Genomic DNA, 14438 nt, shown 5'->3' with positions numbered 1-14438 from the left:
CAAAAAAGAATTTCATTTGTTTGGTCCATGAAAAAAAAAAAAAAAAAACAAAGTAGACACCAGACAGAGATACGTGACATTTGTTTGCATACAGATTTCTTTCACTTAATTATGGTTATCAAAAAAATATACTCACACCTTATTAAATCATGAATAGTCGAAACTCACCTTATTAAATCATGAAAAGTCGAAACTGATGTAACTATATCGGGTACGAACATTTTTTAAATCGAAATGAAATCATGCATGATAGTAAATAAATGAATCAAACACTAACTTGGTCAATAGTCAAACTGATATGAATATGGGCCATGAAATTTCGCAGGATACCAGTTAAAGTTTGTCTTTGGTCTTATTTTATACAATAAAAATAAATATAGGTCAAGTAGGTTTGAATCTTCTCCTTTTCTTTATTACCACAATAAAAACTGAAATATGAATGTCCCATGGGAGTAGTAGTGTATTACTCCCTTCGGCCCAATTTATGTGTCACTTTTTGGAGAATTAAATAAGTTTTTTTTTTTACCGTAATTTTTTTTATGTCTTTTAAATATTTTGAATGATTAATTAATTTATAGTATTCTTTATATAGTTTTCAAGTATGTAAATTTTATTTCAAACATTTAAAGAATTTGTATCTAATTCATAGTCAAAGCTAAATAAATTGACTATCAAAATTCCAACTAACCCGCGTAAACTTTATTAAAACGTAGGGAGTATCCTTTTCTCTCTCCTCAATTCTCAATAAATGCCTCTCATCATTTTCCCAACTGCCTGTCTTCTTCATGTCACAACTCTTCCAAGAACAAACACACACACTAAAAGCAAAAGAAAAAAGAGAGAAAAAATGAGTAGAAGAGTAAGTTTTAGCCCTGATCATGTCCATGACCAAAACAATTTCTACTTTAAAAAGAAGCCATCATCTTCATCTAATTGGAATTCTAGCCTTCAAAAGAGCTCTTCTTCTTCTTCTGAATTTTCTATGGCTAGTTTTCTAAAGAATATTGGAACAAAAGTGACTAGTGCACTAAATTTCCTTTCAAATTCGAATAGAAAAAGATCATCACGTAAAGTGTCATCATCAGCAAGTTTAGCAAGGTCACGTTCATATGCAGAAACATTTCATGATTCTCAAAGAGCTGAAGCTATTGAAGATTGTATTGAGTTCTTGAATTCTTCTTCTTGTTTACATAGATCAAGTTCTGTTTCTAGCAGTACTTGCTAAAAAATAATATATATATTTTTTTAATGTTAATGTAATGTAATTACGTAGATGAATTGAAGAGGAAAAAAAAAATTTAGACATTTTTGTTGTTTTTTTAATGTAGGAATTAAGTTTTTAGCACTAGAGTAGCATAGAAGCAGAAAATTTCTGATATTGTAACGCCCGCCTTTGATTTGAAGATTTTGGGTGTATTTACTTTTATTTATCCTTTTTTATAAAGAGGCTCCTTGTTTATTCCTCTCTCCGATCCCGCCCATATTATACGGTGGTTTTAGCTCGGATACACTTCTTTAAAACTTTACACCCAGAAAGTAAAAGATGTTTTTACTAAATCATCTTTAATTAAATAATGTACATAATTTAATATGATATGCTTTGGTTACGTAAATACACATTTCTAAATAAGGGTGAAAAAATTATTAATACCTTCGTGGTTATATAAAAAATTTATATTTTTTTTAACTGAATATAAGAACTAAAAATGAACCAAAGGATCAGCATTTTGAAAATTTTCGTAAGTTCATTTTTCCGGTTGTACTTGATTATTTTTCTAGGTGAATGCTGATAGATGATAATCACCAATATTTTTCGTTAGGGGTTAGTTAGTGGCCGGCAGACAAGACTTGTGAATTTTGATTTGTCTAACTCATGCAGTCCCAAAGAACCTTCTCAAGTTCTTACCAAACTGTTACCTTATACGTCCAAGTTATGGACGTCTTTAAATTTTTATTGTATGTATACGTATAATGAAAAAGTATATTCATAATAACAGTAAAAGAGTTAATTAGAACCAGAATTAAATAAAGTTTATTGTGAAATATATATAGTAAAAGCTGTAAAAGTAGTGGCTTTATGAATGTCAACATACGAATATGAGCTCTTTTCTTCCTTTCATACCAAACTTGTTCTTCCCGTAATTTGATGAAGAGACAATAATGGGATCTAAGAAAGATGGTCACGGTCGATTTACTATTTATCATAGTGTAAAGTGTTTTATAATATATTAATTTAATTTTCTTTGTTTTTATTAGTATTGTTTTAAGTTACAATCAATTACTCCCTCCTGATCAAAGGCTAAGTGGACACTTTTTTTGATCCGGACGGAGTACTTCCTCTGCTGCATTTTACATATCATGGTTACTAATATTAATCGATCAAACATACTTCACATTTTAGAAAATCAAGATAGAATTAACTATTTGTTTCCACCTTTACTCGTATTCAAGAAATATGAAGAGGAATCCATGTGATGAAAAAGAGAGTAGCATTAAATTGAGATAAAAAAATAATAATTAAGGGTAATTTAGTCTTTTAGTTAATATTTTCTTAAAGGATGTGCAAAAGAAAAACAAATCTGTGTAATTTTACCTATAATAGCTAATCAAAAATTTTAACATGTTATGAATTAATGGTTATTCTAAAGATCTAGTTAATATTTTCTTAAAGGATGTGCAAAAAAAAAAAACAAATCTGTGTAATTTTACCTGTAATAGCTAATCAAAAATTTTAACATGTTATGAATTAATGGTTATTCTAAAGATCTATTTTTAAGAATTTAACGACTAAGGCAGGTAGATGGTTTCATAACTTAAACTCCTATATCAAAAGAATTGATATGCACTGAATATACAAACTTGTTTACATTAGTAGTGCAGTTTAACCGATTATAATAAGTTAATACTTTATTTTTGGGCTACCATATCAAGTTTGATGGGAAAAGTCATGTGTTGCATGTCAACTTAACGTGATAGTATGACCGTTCTTTACACAATATGTGCACCTAACATAAATTCATTTTAAATTATCTTATATATAATCTATGACCTAATTGTGTAAATCAATTTTGCCTCATAAATACAAATAAACACTGATATGGTGATGCACCGGAGTAGAAAGCAGATCTAGAAGCCCGATTACGAGTTCTTCATGTATATCCAATAGTGTTTGCCTACATCCTGTATATGTATCAAAAAATTTACTTAAATATTTTTAGAATAGTTGTACTATTTTGAGATCGTTATAAACACTCATAAACTTCAAATTTTGAATCCAGCATAAAAAGTAGATCATCGGTTTTTAGGGGTGTCAAAGGTTGAAAAAAAGAAGCAACTACCGAGGAAATTGCTGCCATTTTCTGCACAGTTTCAGCTGAATGTTAGGAATTTCTATTGACCCGTTAATTCTGAATCTGTATCAGTATAGGAATTTCTATTGACCCGTTAATTCTGAATCTGTATCAGTATCGCCTATGGACTAGCTTTACTGGACTTTACCAAAAATTGCAGGTACTTTGACCGTAAATGGAGTAAAATCTATTGTATACTGTAACACTTTAGTTTGTTAGACTGGAAAAGAGGAATATATACTTGTTCCACACTCAAAATTCACATGGAACACACCAAGTCTTAGAGAAACCAAAATAAGTTACGACACAGTTACGTTTCATTATTCTAAAAGAAACTTTTGGAAAACAACACCGGTGGAACAACGATTTTGCCATCAATGGCATGAAAAAGGCCTATCTTATAAGTTATAACCATAATTAGCTATAATCTAGAAACTCATTTGATACGTCTAAAGGACTACTGCCGCTGGAATATGCAAGCAATGATCTTTGTCCGTTGATTGAATATTTAAACACCTAAGTAAAAGAAAATTTGCAATTACACAAGTGTATGACTATGATCCTTTTTTGATGACCGAAAATCAGTTGTTTTAAACTTCAGAACTTGATGAATAATGGGCTCGCTTGTCTACCCTTCTCCACTTAAATATCAGGCTTGGTTCAAAGCAGGACTCAAAACTCGTGACATGCGCCAACCATACATCCCACAGTGGGGACACAAGTATATATCTCTCGTCTGGTTCTAATTTTCAAAGTCTACGGAAACACATTCAATTAATCAATTGCAAGAGCAGTTAACAAGGAGCCATTACATTTGGTGACATATAAGCCCTGTTCTTGCTCAGGGGCCAAGAGAAAGCTTGTCAAAATTATGGATTCCTTGACTTGAAGCTTTCTTCATTTCCAGAGCTCGTTTATACGGTGGTGCAATCGGAGGTTGAACAGGATCTAAACACTGATAGGTTCCGTCTGCAGCTCTAGAAAGTGGATATGAACGATCTGAATCGTATCCACTTAGGTCTCCACAAGCCAGAAATGGGATATACACCTTATTAGGACCTTCCAGCCATCCACTACTGCAATCTGTCATTTGATAAATGTTTGAAAGATGATGCAAAGGACAAATATAATCGGAATTGCATTTAGTCTAGCATTTAAAAAAGAGATACTTACAGTCCAATACCTTACGGTGATCTAATTAACAAAATAGCTAGCAAATGTATAGGTTTTGTATATTTAAGTATACATATAATATAAATATTGTGTACATATATATACATACAATATATACAAATATACACATGATATACATAATCAGTGTATACATTTTGTATATTTTGGCTAGTGCTCGTAATTAATTTCAGCCGACAGGCCAAAAATGAACAAAGCCCTTTAAAAATGGAAGCCACATAGCATCAAAACAGCAACCGAAACTTTACTCCAACACAAACAAATTAATATAGCGTGCTTCTTTATTAATTTAAGATCTAAACAAAGAGGTGGATTTAAGATCCACAAATTACCTCCATGATCATATAAGGGTAAAATTTAGAGTTAGTGTGAAGTACAAGGCAATTTAGACGAGAAGCATCCGCACATTGAAATTACCTAGGTCCTCAGTGCCAGATGGACTTCCAACTTTTTCAAGAAGGCGATGAAGGTCTTTCTCATTGAATCCTTCAGGTGGAGAGTAATTCTCGCAAACTGCAAATGCCTCTGCAAGCGGAAAGCTTGAATTAGATTTATGTTACATAGCAATTTTAGTGTTGCTTTTAACAAATTTTTCTCGACCAGAACTAAACGAGTCAAAATTTCATCCCAATTTGCATTTGATATGCCTCATTGACTCAAATAATACCTAAACACCATCCACTAATTCACAGAAATAAGCAGAGTTGAAGATTTATGAACTAACCCTGGAGAGGTATATTAAGGCAATAGAATATTATGACCGTTTCTGTGAAAACAACAAACTGGGGGACCTTTTTTAGATTGCAAGGACAAAGTAAAAAAAGAAATTCTTGAAATTTTACAACATTAAGTTTTGACGAAATATGACAATTGACAACAATAATAACATTTTCAAGAGCTGTCAAATGAATGTGTTGCATTCACAGTAAAATTTGCAACATAAACAAGGTAGAAAACGTAATATACTCACCTATGCTAGAATTGCGACTACTTTTTGGCTTAGCAAAAGTCACTTCCGTGAAAAATAGTTTTAGCTGCAGTATGAAAGTAAGATATCAGCAATTCACCAATCAGACAAATGCAAGAATATAGAACATCCGACAGCAGAAAACATTAAACTGAGACCTCTAAGACCAGACGAGATTTTGAATGAGTTAAGAAACCAAATCCAGGAATAATGAGTGCACGTGCAACTAACCTGACAGTAAAGGAGGCTTGTGTCTTTTCCTCGAAAAATTTTTGCTATGAACTTTCCGCCTGTTTTTAGTATGTGAGTCACAATGGTTAGGCCCTGCAAATTCAACCACCAATGTGACAACTGAGATATCTCCACAACAGAGACCGAGAACAACTTGGTAGGTTTATAAGAGAAACATCTCTTCAAGCACATATAACTGACCTTTCAAGGAATAATTAAACATCATACGCAGGATACTGAAAAACTAAGACCACGCAAGATAACATACAGAAACAATTGTTTTCCTTTTTTGGTAATCTATATACAAAATAGATTAGGAATAGAGAGATAACATCACCAGATAGAAGAACTATTTATCTTTCTGAAAAGAAAATGCTGGTTTCATGGTACTCTACCCTCCCCAGACCCCACCTGGTGGGATTATACAGGGTATGTTGTTTTTGTTGTTGTTGCTGTATGGTGGAGATTCACCTAAAAGGCATTTCTTCCAGACACCCATTTACTCCTAAATAAGTTTTTCAAGTATTCCTAGACAACCCTTTGCGCCCACTAAATTTGGCACAATGACGCTGATATTTTTATAGATGCAGGCATGCAGCAAGCCGTGAAAACTACAGATCTATATGAGTGTTTCTTCCAGTGTTATTATGGTGTTGTTACTGATAGATATAGGTGAATATTATTCCCTTAACCAATTGCACCAATTTCTCTTAAAAACTAACCGCCAATATCAGCTGGGATTGAACAAATTCATCCATGTCATGAAGTCCCGTTACTGCAACATAAGAAGACCATAAGCACTGATTAGTTTCATCAAATACAGCAAAAACCAACGTAATGTATCAGGGTAGTTGAAAGCAGTTTCTTACCATCAGGTGCACCATCACAGACAACAAGGTCAGCCTTGCATCCATCAAAATGTCTAATAACCTGTTAAGAGTTTGACAATGATGCATATAAACTGTTAACCACAAGAATGAGGAGAAATATCATAGTACCAATATCTCCTTATATACCCCTCAAAAAATGAGAAAAACAAATAAGAGCAGATGTACAAACAAAGATAATAGAACAGACTAGTACATTAAGATAAGAAGCCCAATATCTTACAACATATTGAGTAGCATGGACCTGTGAGGTGTTTTTTAAGTAAATTGCAGAAGCCATCCCTACTGTTTTGTCTAAAATTCAAACTTAATGTTTTCATATATCTTAACTCATGCCTTGTGTTATAATAGTAATTTGTCTACTGGTCCAGCCAATAGCGACACTGATCAAGGTTGTAAGAAGACAAAATCAAGTTGAGTTTCACATCTAATTCTAAATCACACGAGAATCATCAAAGATGCAGTTGGACACCAAACTAGCCACCTTCATTCCAAATTTAACGTCCTAGTTTTCTCTGAGCATTGTGTCTAATGGACGTAAAATAGGAAATCGATCAACGTCCTCAAACAGCTAATATAAAATGCATGTTCCTTTCTCCCACTCTATTAATCATGCCCTGAAGCATTAACCACAGTGCATAACTCATCTATTTTGTGCTGAAATAAGAAATTTAGATTCCATTTAACCCATTTATCCTGATTCAATGCAGAGTTAATGCCATGTACCATCCCCCATTAATCTATATGTTTAATTTCTTGTATGAGTAATTGTAATACAGATACTTATTATCTCCAAATGTATTCATTGCTACAGTAAAGCAAAAAAGGATATTTGAGAAAATGTAGCACACTCTAAGCATGTGCATGTTTACTTTTAAAAAAAAAAAAAAGCTCAATATTATATGTTAAATGAAAGTTGCATTGATTCTTAAGTGAGATTATTCTTTAAGAGAAATTTTGGAGAAAAATTAAGCAAAATAACTAATAACACTAAAAGTAAGAAAGTAGAGTAATATAAGTGTTCCATGTATACAATTTTCAGTCATCGCATACTCCGTCCATTCAAAATGCTCTTCTTTCTTTTTTCTTTTTCTTTCTTTTTTGATAATTAATTTTAAACGTTGTTCAAATAGTTCTACTATGAAAGGGTGTGTTACGTTCCTTTTTAGGTAGTCAATTTTATCAACACGTCTGCCTCATCTCATTTCAACTTTGAAAAAATTCTTCAAATAGAAAACAGTATGCAAAAAAAAACAAATAGTAAAGTCGCAATACGGTTACTTAATTGCTTATCCTCCCATAGCAATATCATTATTGAATTCTAAGAATTTTAAAGTGTTTATATTGCATATCATAGATAATTATTACCTTGATTCATGAAAATGTGCATGCATCAAATGTACCAAAATACTACCAGCCTTCAAAATCAAAATTTCCACAATAAACAATTGGAAAAGCAAATATGAATCCATACCACTTCAGCTGTTTTAGCATTTGTTATATCACCCTGTACTTGAATAACACCTTCAATGGGAGCCATAGGCTGTAAGTCAATAGCCACAATAAGTGGTAGATCATCGTCCCTGGAAACCACATGAATAAGAAAGATTGTAGCACCTCATGTTACATGTTGGTGACATGGCCAAGAAAACAGAAACCATAAAGGTGCTAGCAATTGGACTTGTACAATTTTAAAGTTGGTCGAAGAGTGAATGTCAAAGCAAAACTTCCTCCACCACAGCATATTATAGCTGCAGTACCAAGCCTCTAAGGTAGGGAACTTGTCAACAGCTTAACTCAACCCCTATTAGAATTTTATTTGATAAAATGAAGGGCTAATATCTTCCACTCCACGTGGTCATGTGGAGCAAGGTCAGTGTGATACTAGGACTCTAGGAAAAGGGGGCCGCAAGCTGAAGCTTTGGTTCATAACTAACTGTTCTTCCATATTATTACATGAAGAATATGATGGCATGCTAACTTTTAGCGTTGCACATTGTCCGCCATGGAGCAGATTGGTGTGATATTAAAAAGTGGATGCATCTTTTTTGGTTCGTTATTTATTATTGTTATTATTTGGAATGGGTAATGCTGATCCACTCTCTTTCCAAAATATTGGATGATAAAATTAGGAAAATGAGAAAAAGGGAAAACAATTCACAGAGACACCAACTACACAAGAAGACCTCAATTACAAGATCTGAAGGAAAACTTTAGAATATCATTATAATGGGCCTCTTTTAACTTTTTCCTAGTAACGAGCTAGCTAGTTAACCAAGATATTTGTTGGACTAAGCAATTTTGACCTGGACAACCATCTTGAGCTCCTAATATGATTTAACCATAAAAAACACGAAAAAGAGGTACGAACAATTGTCATAGCACTAATACTAAAAAAACAAAGTACACATACTTGGTATCAGGTGACAGCTTTGCTGGGAGATATAACTTCCGACTTAAAACCTATAGAGAGAATAACACCATTCAGAGAGTTAGAAATGGGGCTCACAATAAGGAGAAAGACACATGGCGCATTAATTATATTTCTTTACTTTTTCATATGCTTCTTTGTGAAAAGTAATGGTTCAATCAGAAACAAGCCAGATGGTGGTGCATCACAAACTATCATGCCAAATAAAACAGCACATACATACTTGTCTAATGAGTACCTCTAAATATCAGAAAAAGAAAATTCTTTCACATAATTTCCCAAGTAAAGTTCAAGATCACAATCTAAAACATAGTACTTTCTGGGCTTTAGACTGCATCATTCTTTTTAATGCTCAAGATACTTTCAGTTCTTATGTTCTATGTCGGTGTGATCTAACAGAGCTAAAAGAAAGCACAGAGGGAAAAACTTTCAAGTTTAGAAGCCAAATCACACAGCAAAACAAAAGTTGTCTGAAATAGGATAGCATAATAGTGATAACTTTATTTAGAGAGAGAGAGACCTCTACATATGATAACATTCATCCAACGGCATTAATCACACAAGACTAAATATGTACATGTGCAAAGATATGTCGAGAATCCTGTTCTACCTCCAACATCATATCACTATACTCCCTCTGTCCCAATTTATGTAATATAGTTTGACTATGCACAGAGTTTAAGAAAGAGAGGAAGACTTTTGAAAGTTGTGGTCCAAAACACGCCATAGATATTTGTGTGGCTATAAATCATTTCATTAAGGGTAAAAATGGAAGTTTAGAATTGTATCATTCTTTTTGGGACAAACTAACAAGGAAAGTGTATCACATAAATTGGGACAGAGGGAGTAATGAGTATAAATTATAGTAATCCATTCAAAAACTCTTTATAGCCGGTGGTTGTTGGTTACAGAGTTATAGACATAGAAACAACAATAGTCCTAATTGTAAACACCTGACTCCAGCTGCCTGGTGCTGCACACAAATCCACAACACGCTTCACACCTGCATATGGAAAGGGTTGTTAACGGAATTCTACAAACAAGCAATTCTGACGAACAAAGCAATGAAAAATAGAATTTGCGAACTCCTAATGTTCAGCACTTCTCTGAAAGAGAGTTCACTAGCATATATTTGCTCATTCAACATATAGTTATTTGAAGCTCTAACCAAACATGTTGCTTCAGAATTCAGGGATGTAGTTTGTCCACAACTTCTTTAATTTTCATAGAGGGCTTAAGCCCTACATCAGGAACTGCATTGTAATGGACTACTAAAAGTTTTTACTCGTTAACATCTGTTTGATAATGGGAAGCCGGTTTTTTCTTGGTAATGATAAAATGCAACAACTTTTATAAGATCCACAGTGGAGACCTTACGATCTATTCTTTCCATACATGGGGAATCGGGAAAACAAAAACTAAGAAAATTTCAAGCCAGATATTCAAAAGAGAACCTTCAAAGATGTTAAATTCCTCATCAATCTGAAGAAGCTTGAAGGCGCTTCGAGCACGCCACCCTTCTTCCTTTGCTTTGCGGTAGTAAATATCCTACAAAATTGAAACTTGTTAAGGAAGAAGCATTTGGCTATAAGCAAAAGAAAACACCAATTGCTTAAGTCAATACCCTTTTGTCCCTCGATGCTTTTCCCATCGGATTAACTTTCAACCGTCCAAATTGCTTCAATATCGATAGAGAACTTGAATGAGGTGGCAAATTATGCCAGCAAAAGACCAAGCTTTGAATTAAATTTATCACTGTAACCTTTAAGAACATTAATGCAACAATGTCAAGCTCTTAGAAAACTGACTCACCAGTTACCACAAAAATAAATACTCCCTCTGCCCCAATTTATGCGACACTTTTTGCTTTTCGAGATTCAAACTTCTTAAGTTTGATCGTACATTTGGACATAAAAAGATTTAGTTTTTCGAAATAAAATTTACATATATGACAACAACAACAACAAAAACATACCCAGTGAAATCCCACAATGTTGGGTCTGGGGAGGGTAAAGTGTACGCAGACCATACCCCTATCTCGGAAAATTTACATCTATGAAAACTACGTAAAAAATACTACTTATAAGTTACAATAATTAATAGTTCAAAATACATAAAAGACATATGAAAAGATTACTGTAAAAGAATAATTCGTTTAACTCCTGAAAAACAAACACCGTCACATAAATTGGGATAGAAGAAGTATAGATTATTTTCTGACTTGGCCCAATAAATATTTAATCATAGGCAGATTCAAGGTTTAGAATTAGCGTGTTTGGTTCATTTTATTTATACATACACACTTTCCGAAAATTTGTTACACAGTTCAAATGAGGTCATAATCACCCAACAATTCCTTTTGGAAGCTCTTTTCCTGATACCCATAATTCTAAAAAAAAAAAAAAAAAAAAAAAAGGCCATATATATGATTAGCTTTCCAAATATGAATCGTGTTAATACCTAAAGGTTGTGCATTTTCTCTTAGGAATTTCGTCAAACAGCTTATGAGCAAACGCTGGGGTTGATTAGTGTTAAGACCTATAGGTTGTGCATTTTCTGTTAGGAATTTCGTCGAACACCTTATGAGCAAACACAGGTTTCATTTACTGGAGACTATTTATTCACATCATTAAGGTTTTTGAATTCTAAGTTTATTGTTTTCTTCACTGGTGTTTCAGTACCAAAAGTTATAATGGAATAAAGAATCTAGGCAACATCTTGCTGCAGAAACAGTAATATTTGAATTTATAAACACAAAGTAAACTAATGTTAAAACGTAAAGGAGACGAAGAAAGGTTATTTACCAAAAAGAAACTTGGCTTACCCAAATCAATATGCTTGCTTTTAGATGCAGAAGAGAGCTTTCTTAGAACCTTGGTTGTACTAGTTTATGGAGAGGGTTTAGGGGTTTTATTCCAATAAGGGTATTTTGGGGATTAAGAAATAAAATTAGGGATGGAATTGTAAAATTATTGGTCAAGCTTAGTCTATGTATTACTCCCTCCGGTCCACTTCATTTGTCGTCCCTGCTAAAAATAAATGATCCAAAATAATTAACATTTTAGAAAATCAAGAAGGAATTAACTATTCCACTAGTTTCCACCTTTATTGGTAATCAAAATAATTGTGGAGAGAGACTAATGTTGTGTAACATCTCGTAAATCCGAGTTAAGTGTGAATGTATAAAAACCAGTATTTAAGTTGATATTTTAGCCATATGAATTTATTCGGGGTGAATTCGGGTGATAAACAGTCGTTTTGAAGTCAAACTAAAAAGTGAAATTTTAAGATTTCTTTCTAAATTCGTCTAAATCGAGATAGTGCACTTATGGCCAGTTTTAGGGTATTTGCATTGGGAATTTGAGAAAACTTATAAAATGAAAGTTGTAGGCCTCTGAAATACCTTTCCAACCATATAAAGCGGGGCTCAAACGGAGCTACGTACAGCGAGTTATGATCGTTTTACTCAGTGAATATCGATTGTCGGAAAAATGTGTTGGGCGTGCGTCGCGGACCCAGCACGGAAAAATTCAGCTGCAGACCAAAAAAAACATGATCAGGTGCTGAACCCGCGACACGGACTCAGCACGGAGCGGGGAATATTTTCTGGTTCCGAATTTTCTTTAAGTCTTACTTCGTTGTGTTATTTCCCACTTCGTTTCAAATCAATATTTCTGAGGAAAAGAACCCTAGAAAAGTCTCTCTAACCCTAAGGTGAGTTCTCACCCAATTTTGATCATTCCCACACCATATCCATCCCCTGGTGATCTCTCTAAAACCCTAAGTTCTTGAATTCTCAAGAAGAAGAAGATAGGGGCGTGTGGAATTCGTCTAAGAGGTAAAGTTTTTGAATTTTTCTAGTATTAATAAAGTAATGGGTTAGAGTAGAAGTTCTACAAGGTTGGAATCCGTTAATGATTCATGAAAGGGTTCAAGAACCCGTTTATAAGGCTTACGAAAAAACCCTAGTTTTCAAAATTCCAAGAAAACTTCAAGAAACTATTCTAGTTCTAATCTTTATCATCTAAAACCATTATAGTGTGATTATTGAATCTTGGAAAGTGCGTTTGAGCGGGATTTGAGGTATGTCTAGATTTTCCCAAAAATCTTTCTTGAAGTATGTCCACTTTTCAAAACCCTTCTTTGAAGTATGTTATTTTGCTTGAAACGTGTGGATGATTGTTTGTGACTTGAAATCTTCGTTTGGAGTATGAACATGATTATAACTCTTGTTTGGTGGAAGTTCTTTTGGAATTAAAGATGATTTCTTTTAGACAAGGTCATGCGTGTGTAGGGTCAAGCCCTCATCGAACCTTATACGATTTATACGACTTGTGAAACTCTTTTTTTTTCCATTATTGGACGATTGAACTCACTTTTCTAAAGGTTGGACCTTAAACTTGTTTTGCTGTTGAATGGATTTCTTGAACTTGAAAATTGAATAAGATTCTAAATCGGTTATGACTTGAAATGCCTCTATTTTAAAATGATGACTTGAGAAGTGAGATTCGGCTCTAAGCCATGATTGATGATTCGGTAATATGCCATGATTTGTATTTTATTTGTGTTTGGGCCTGTATGGGCAAGTTGTGCTAGTCCAGAAGATGATTAGCCGTTATGGATCCTAACGTATCGATACGAGTATTGTTATGTCAGTCCAGAGGACGATTGACCTCCATTGCTTCCTAGCCCGGAGTATCTATTGCTATGTCAGTCCAGAGGACGATTGAGCTCCGAGGTATATTGCCCGGTGCATTTGTTGTTGTGCTAGTCCAGAGGACGATTAGCCTCCGTTGGAGTATCTATTATTGTGCTAGTCTAGAGGATGATTAGCCTCCGTGATTTCCTAACCCGGAGTATCGATTGATTGATTTGCCTGTGAGTGGCTTGTTTCGTACTTTGATTAGCCTATGAGTGGCTTGTTTGGTATCTTGTTGCCTGTGAGTGGCTTGCGGTTATAGTGAATTCGCAAGTGAAATACTTGGCCTGGTAAATGGTAAGGAGTTAAGTTAATGTGTCTGTCGTTGTTGGATTCTTTTATGACTCTTTAATGTTGCTGACTTACTTTATTCCTGGGTTTGGAACTACTACTTCATTGATATCATTTTATTGATTTTATTCATCAGATCTTCTTTTGTTACTATTGCCCCTTAGACACTCACTGAGTACTCAGTACTCAGACATACCATTGTTGTTTTTGATGGTATGTTAGGTAACGAAGAAGAGCAGGTACAGACATATCTCGCGGGTTAGGAGTACTTGCTGCTTTCCAGATTGTTGGTGAGCCCACATATTTGTTCGTGGGTTTTCATTGAGTCAATTATTAGTCTTTAGTAGTTTCAGGCTGTGTCCTGAGTTAGTTTATTTTTTTTAGAAGCTCC

The 14438-nt window shown here is 33.9% G+C and overlaps 2 protein-coding genes across 5 annotated transcripts; one reads left to right on the top strand and one right to left on the bottom strand.

Annotated features, from left to right (window-relative positions):
• Window positions 1-847: 847 nt before the first annotated feature.
• Window positions 848-1225, top strand: LOC132057891 (uncharacterized). Its single transcript, XM_059450481.1, has one exon. The coding sequence runs from the start codon at window positions 848-850 to the stop codon at window positions 1223-1225; it is 378 nt and encodes a 125-aa protein (XP_059306464.1).
• A 2729-nt stretch (window positions 1226-3954) lies between these two features.
• Window positions 3955-12025, bottom strand: LOC132057003 (putative tRNA (cytidine(32)/guanosine(34)-2'-O)-methyltransferase). 4 transcript variants are annotated; one of them, XM_059449429.1, is made up of 12 exons: window positions 11882-12025; window positions 10682-10819; window positions 10512-10605; window positions 10011-10060; window positions 9040-9089; window positions 8101-8209; window positions 6609-6669; window positions 6462-6514; window positions 5740-5832; window positions 5512-5575; window positions 4959-5066; window positions 3955-4433 (listed from the first exon to the last, which is right to left on the bottom strand). In XM_059449429.1, the coding sequence occupies exons 2-12, from the start codon at window positions 10706-10708 to the stop codon at window positions 4192-4194; spliced, it is 951 nt and encodes a 316-aa protein (XP_059305412.1). In that variant the 5' UTR covers window positions 10709-10819; window positions 11882-12025; the 3' UTR covers window positions 3955-4191. The 4 variants fall into 4 exon arrangements, with proteins under 4 accessions (XP_059305412.1, XP_059305413.1, XP_059305414.1 ...); XM_059449430.1 differs by having other exon boundaries at window positions 11862-12000; XM_059449431.1 differs by lacking the exon at window positions 11882-12025 and adding an exon at window positions 11518-11745.
• Window positions 12026-14438: the final 2413 nt, after the last annotated feature.

The sequence above is a fragment of the Lycium ferocissimum genome, chromosome 5 (genome assembly GCF_029784015.1).
Source record: "Lycium ferocissimum isolate CSIRO_LF1 chromosome 5, AGI_CSIRO_Lferr_CH_V1, whole genome shotgun sequence".
Lineage (NCBI taxonomy): Eukaryota > Viridiplantae > Streptophyta > Magnoliopsida > Solanales > Solanaceae > Lycium > Lycium ferocissimum.
The sequence above is the reverse complement of the archived record's forward strand: the minus strand, read 5'-3'. Positions and strand labels throughout refer to the sequence as shown.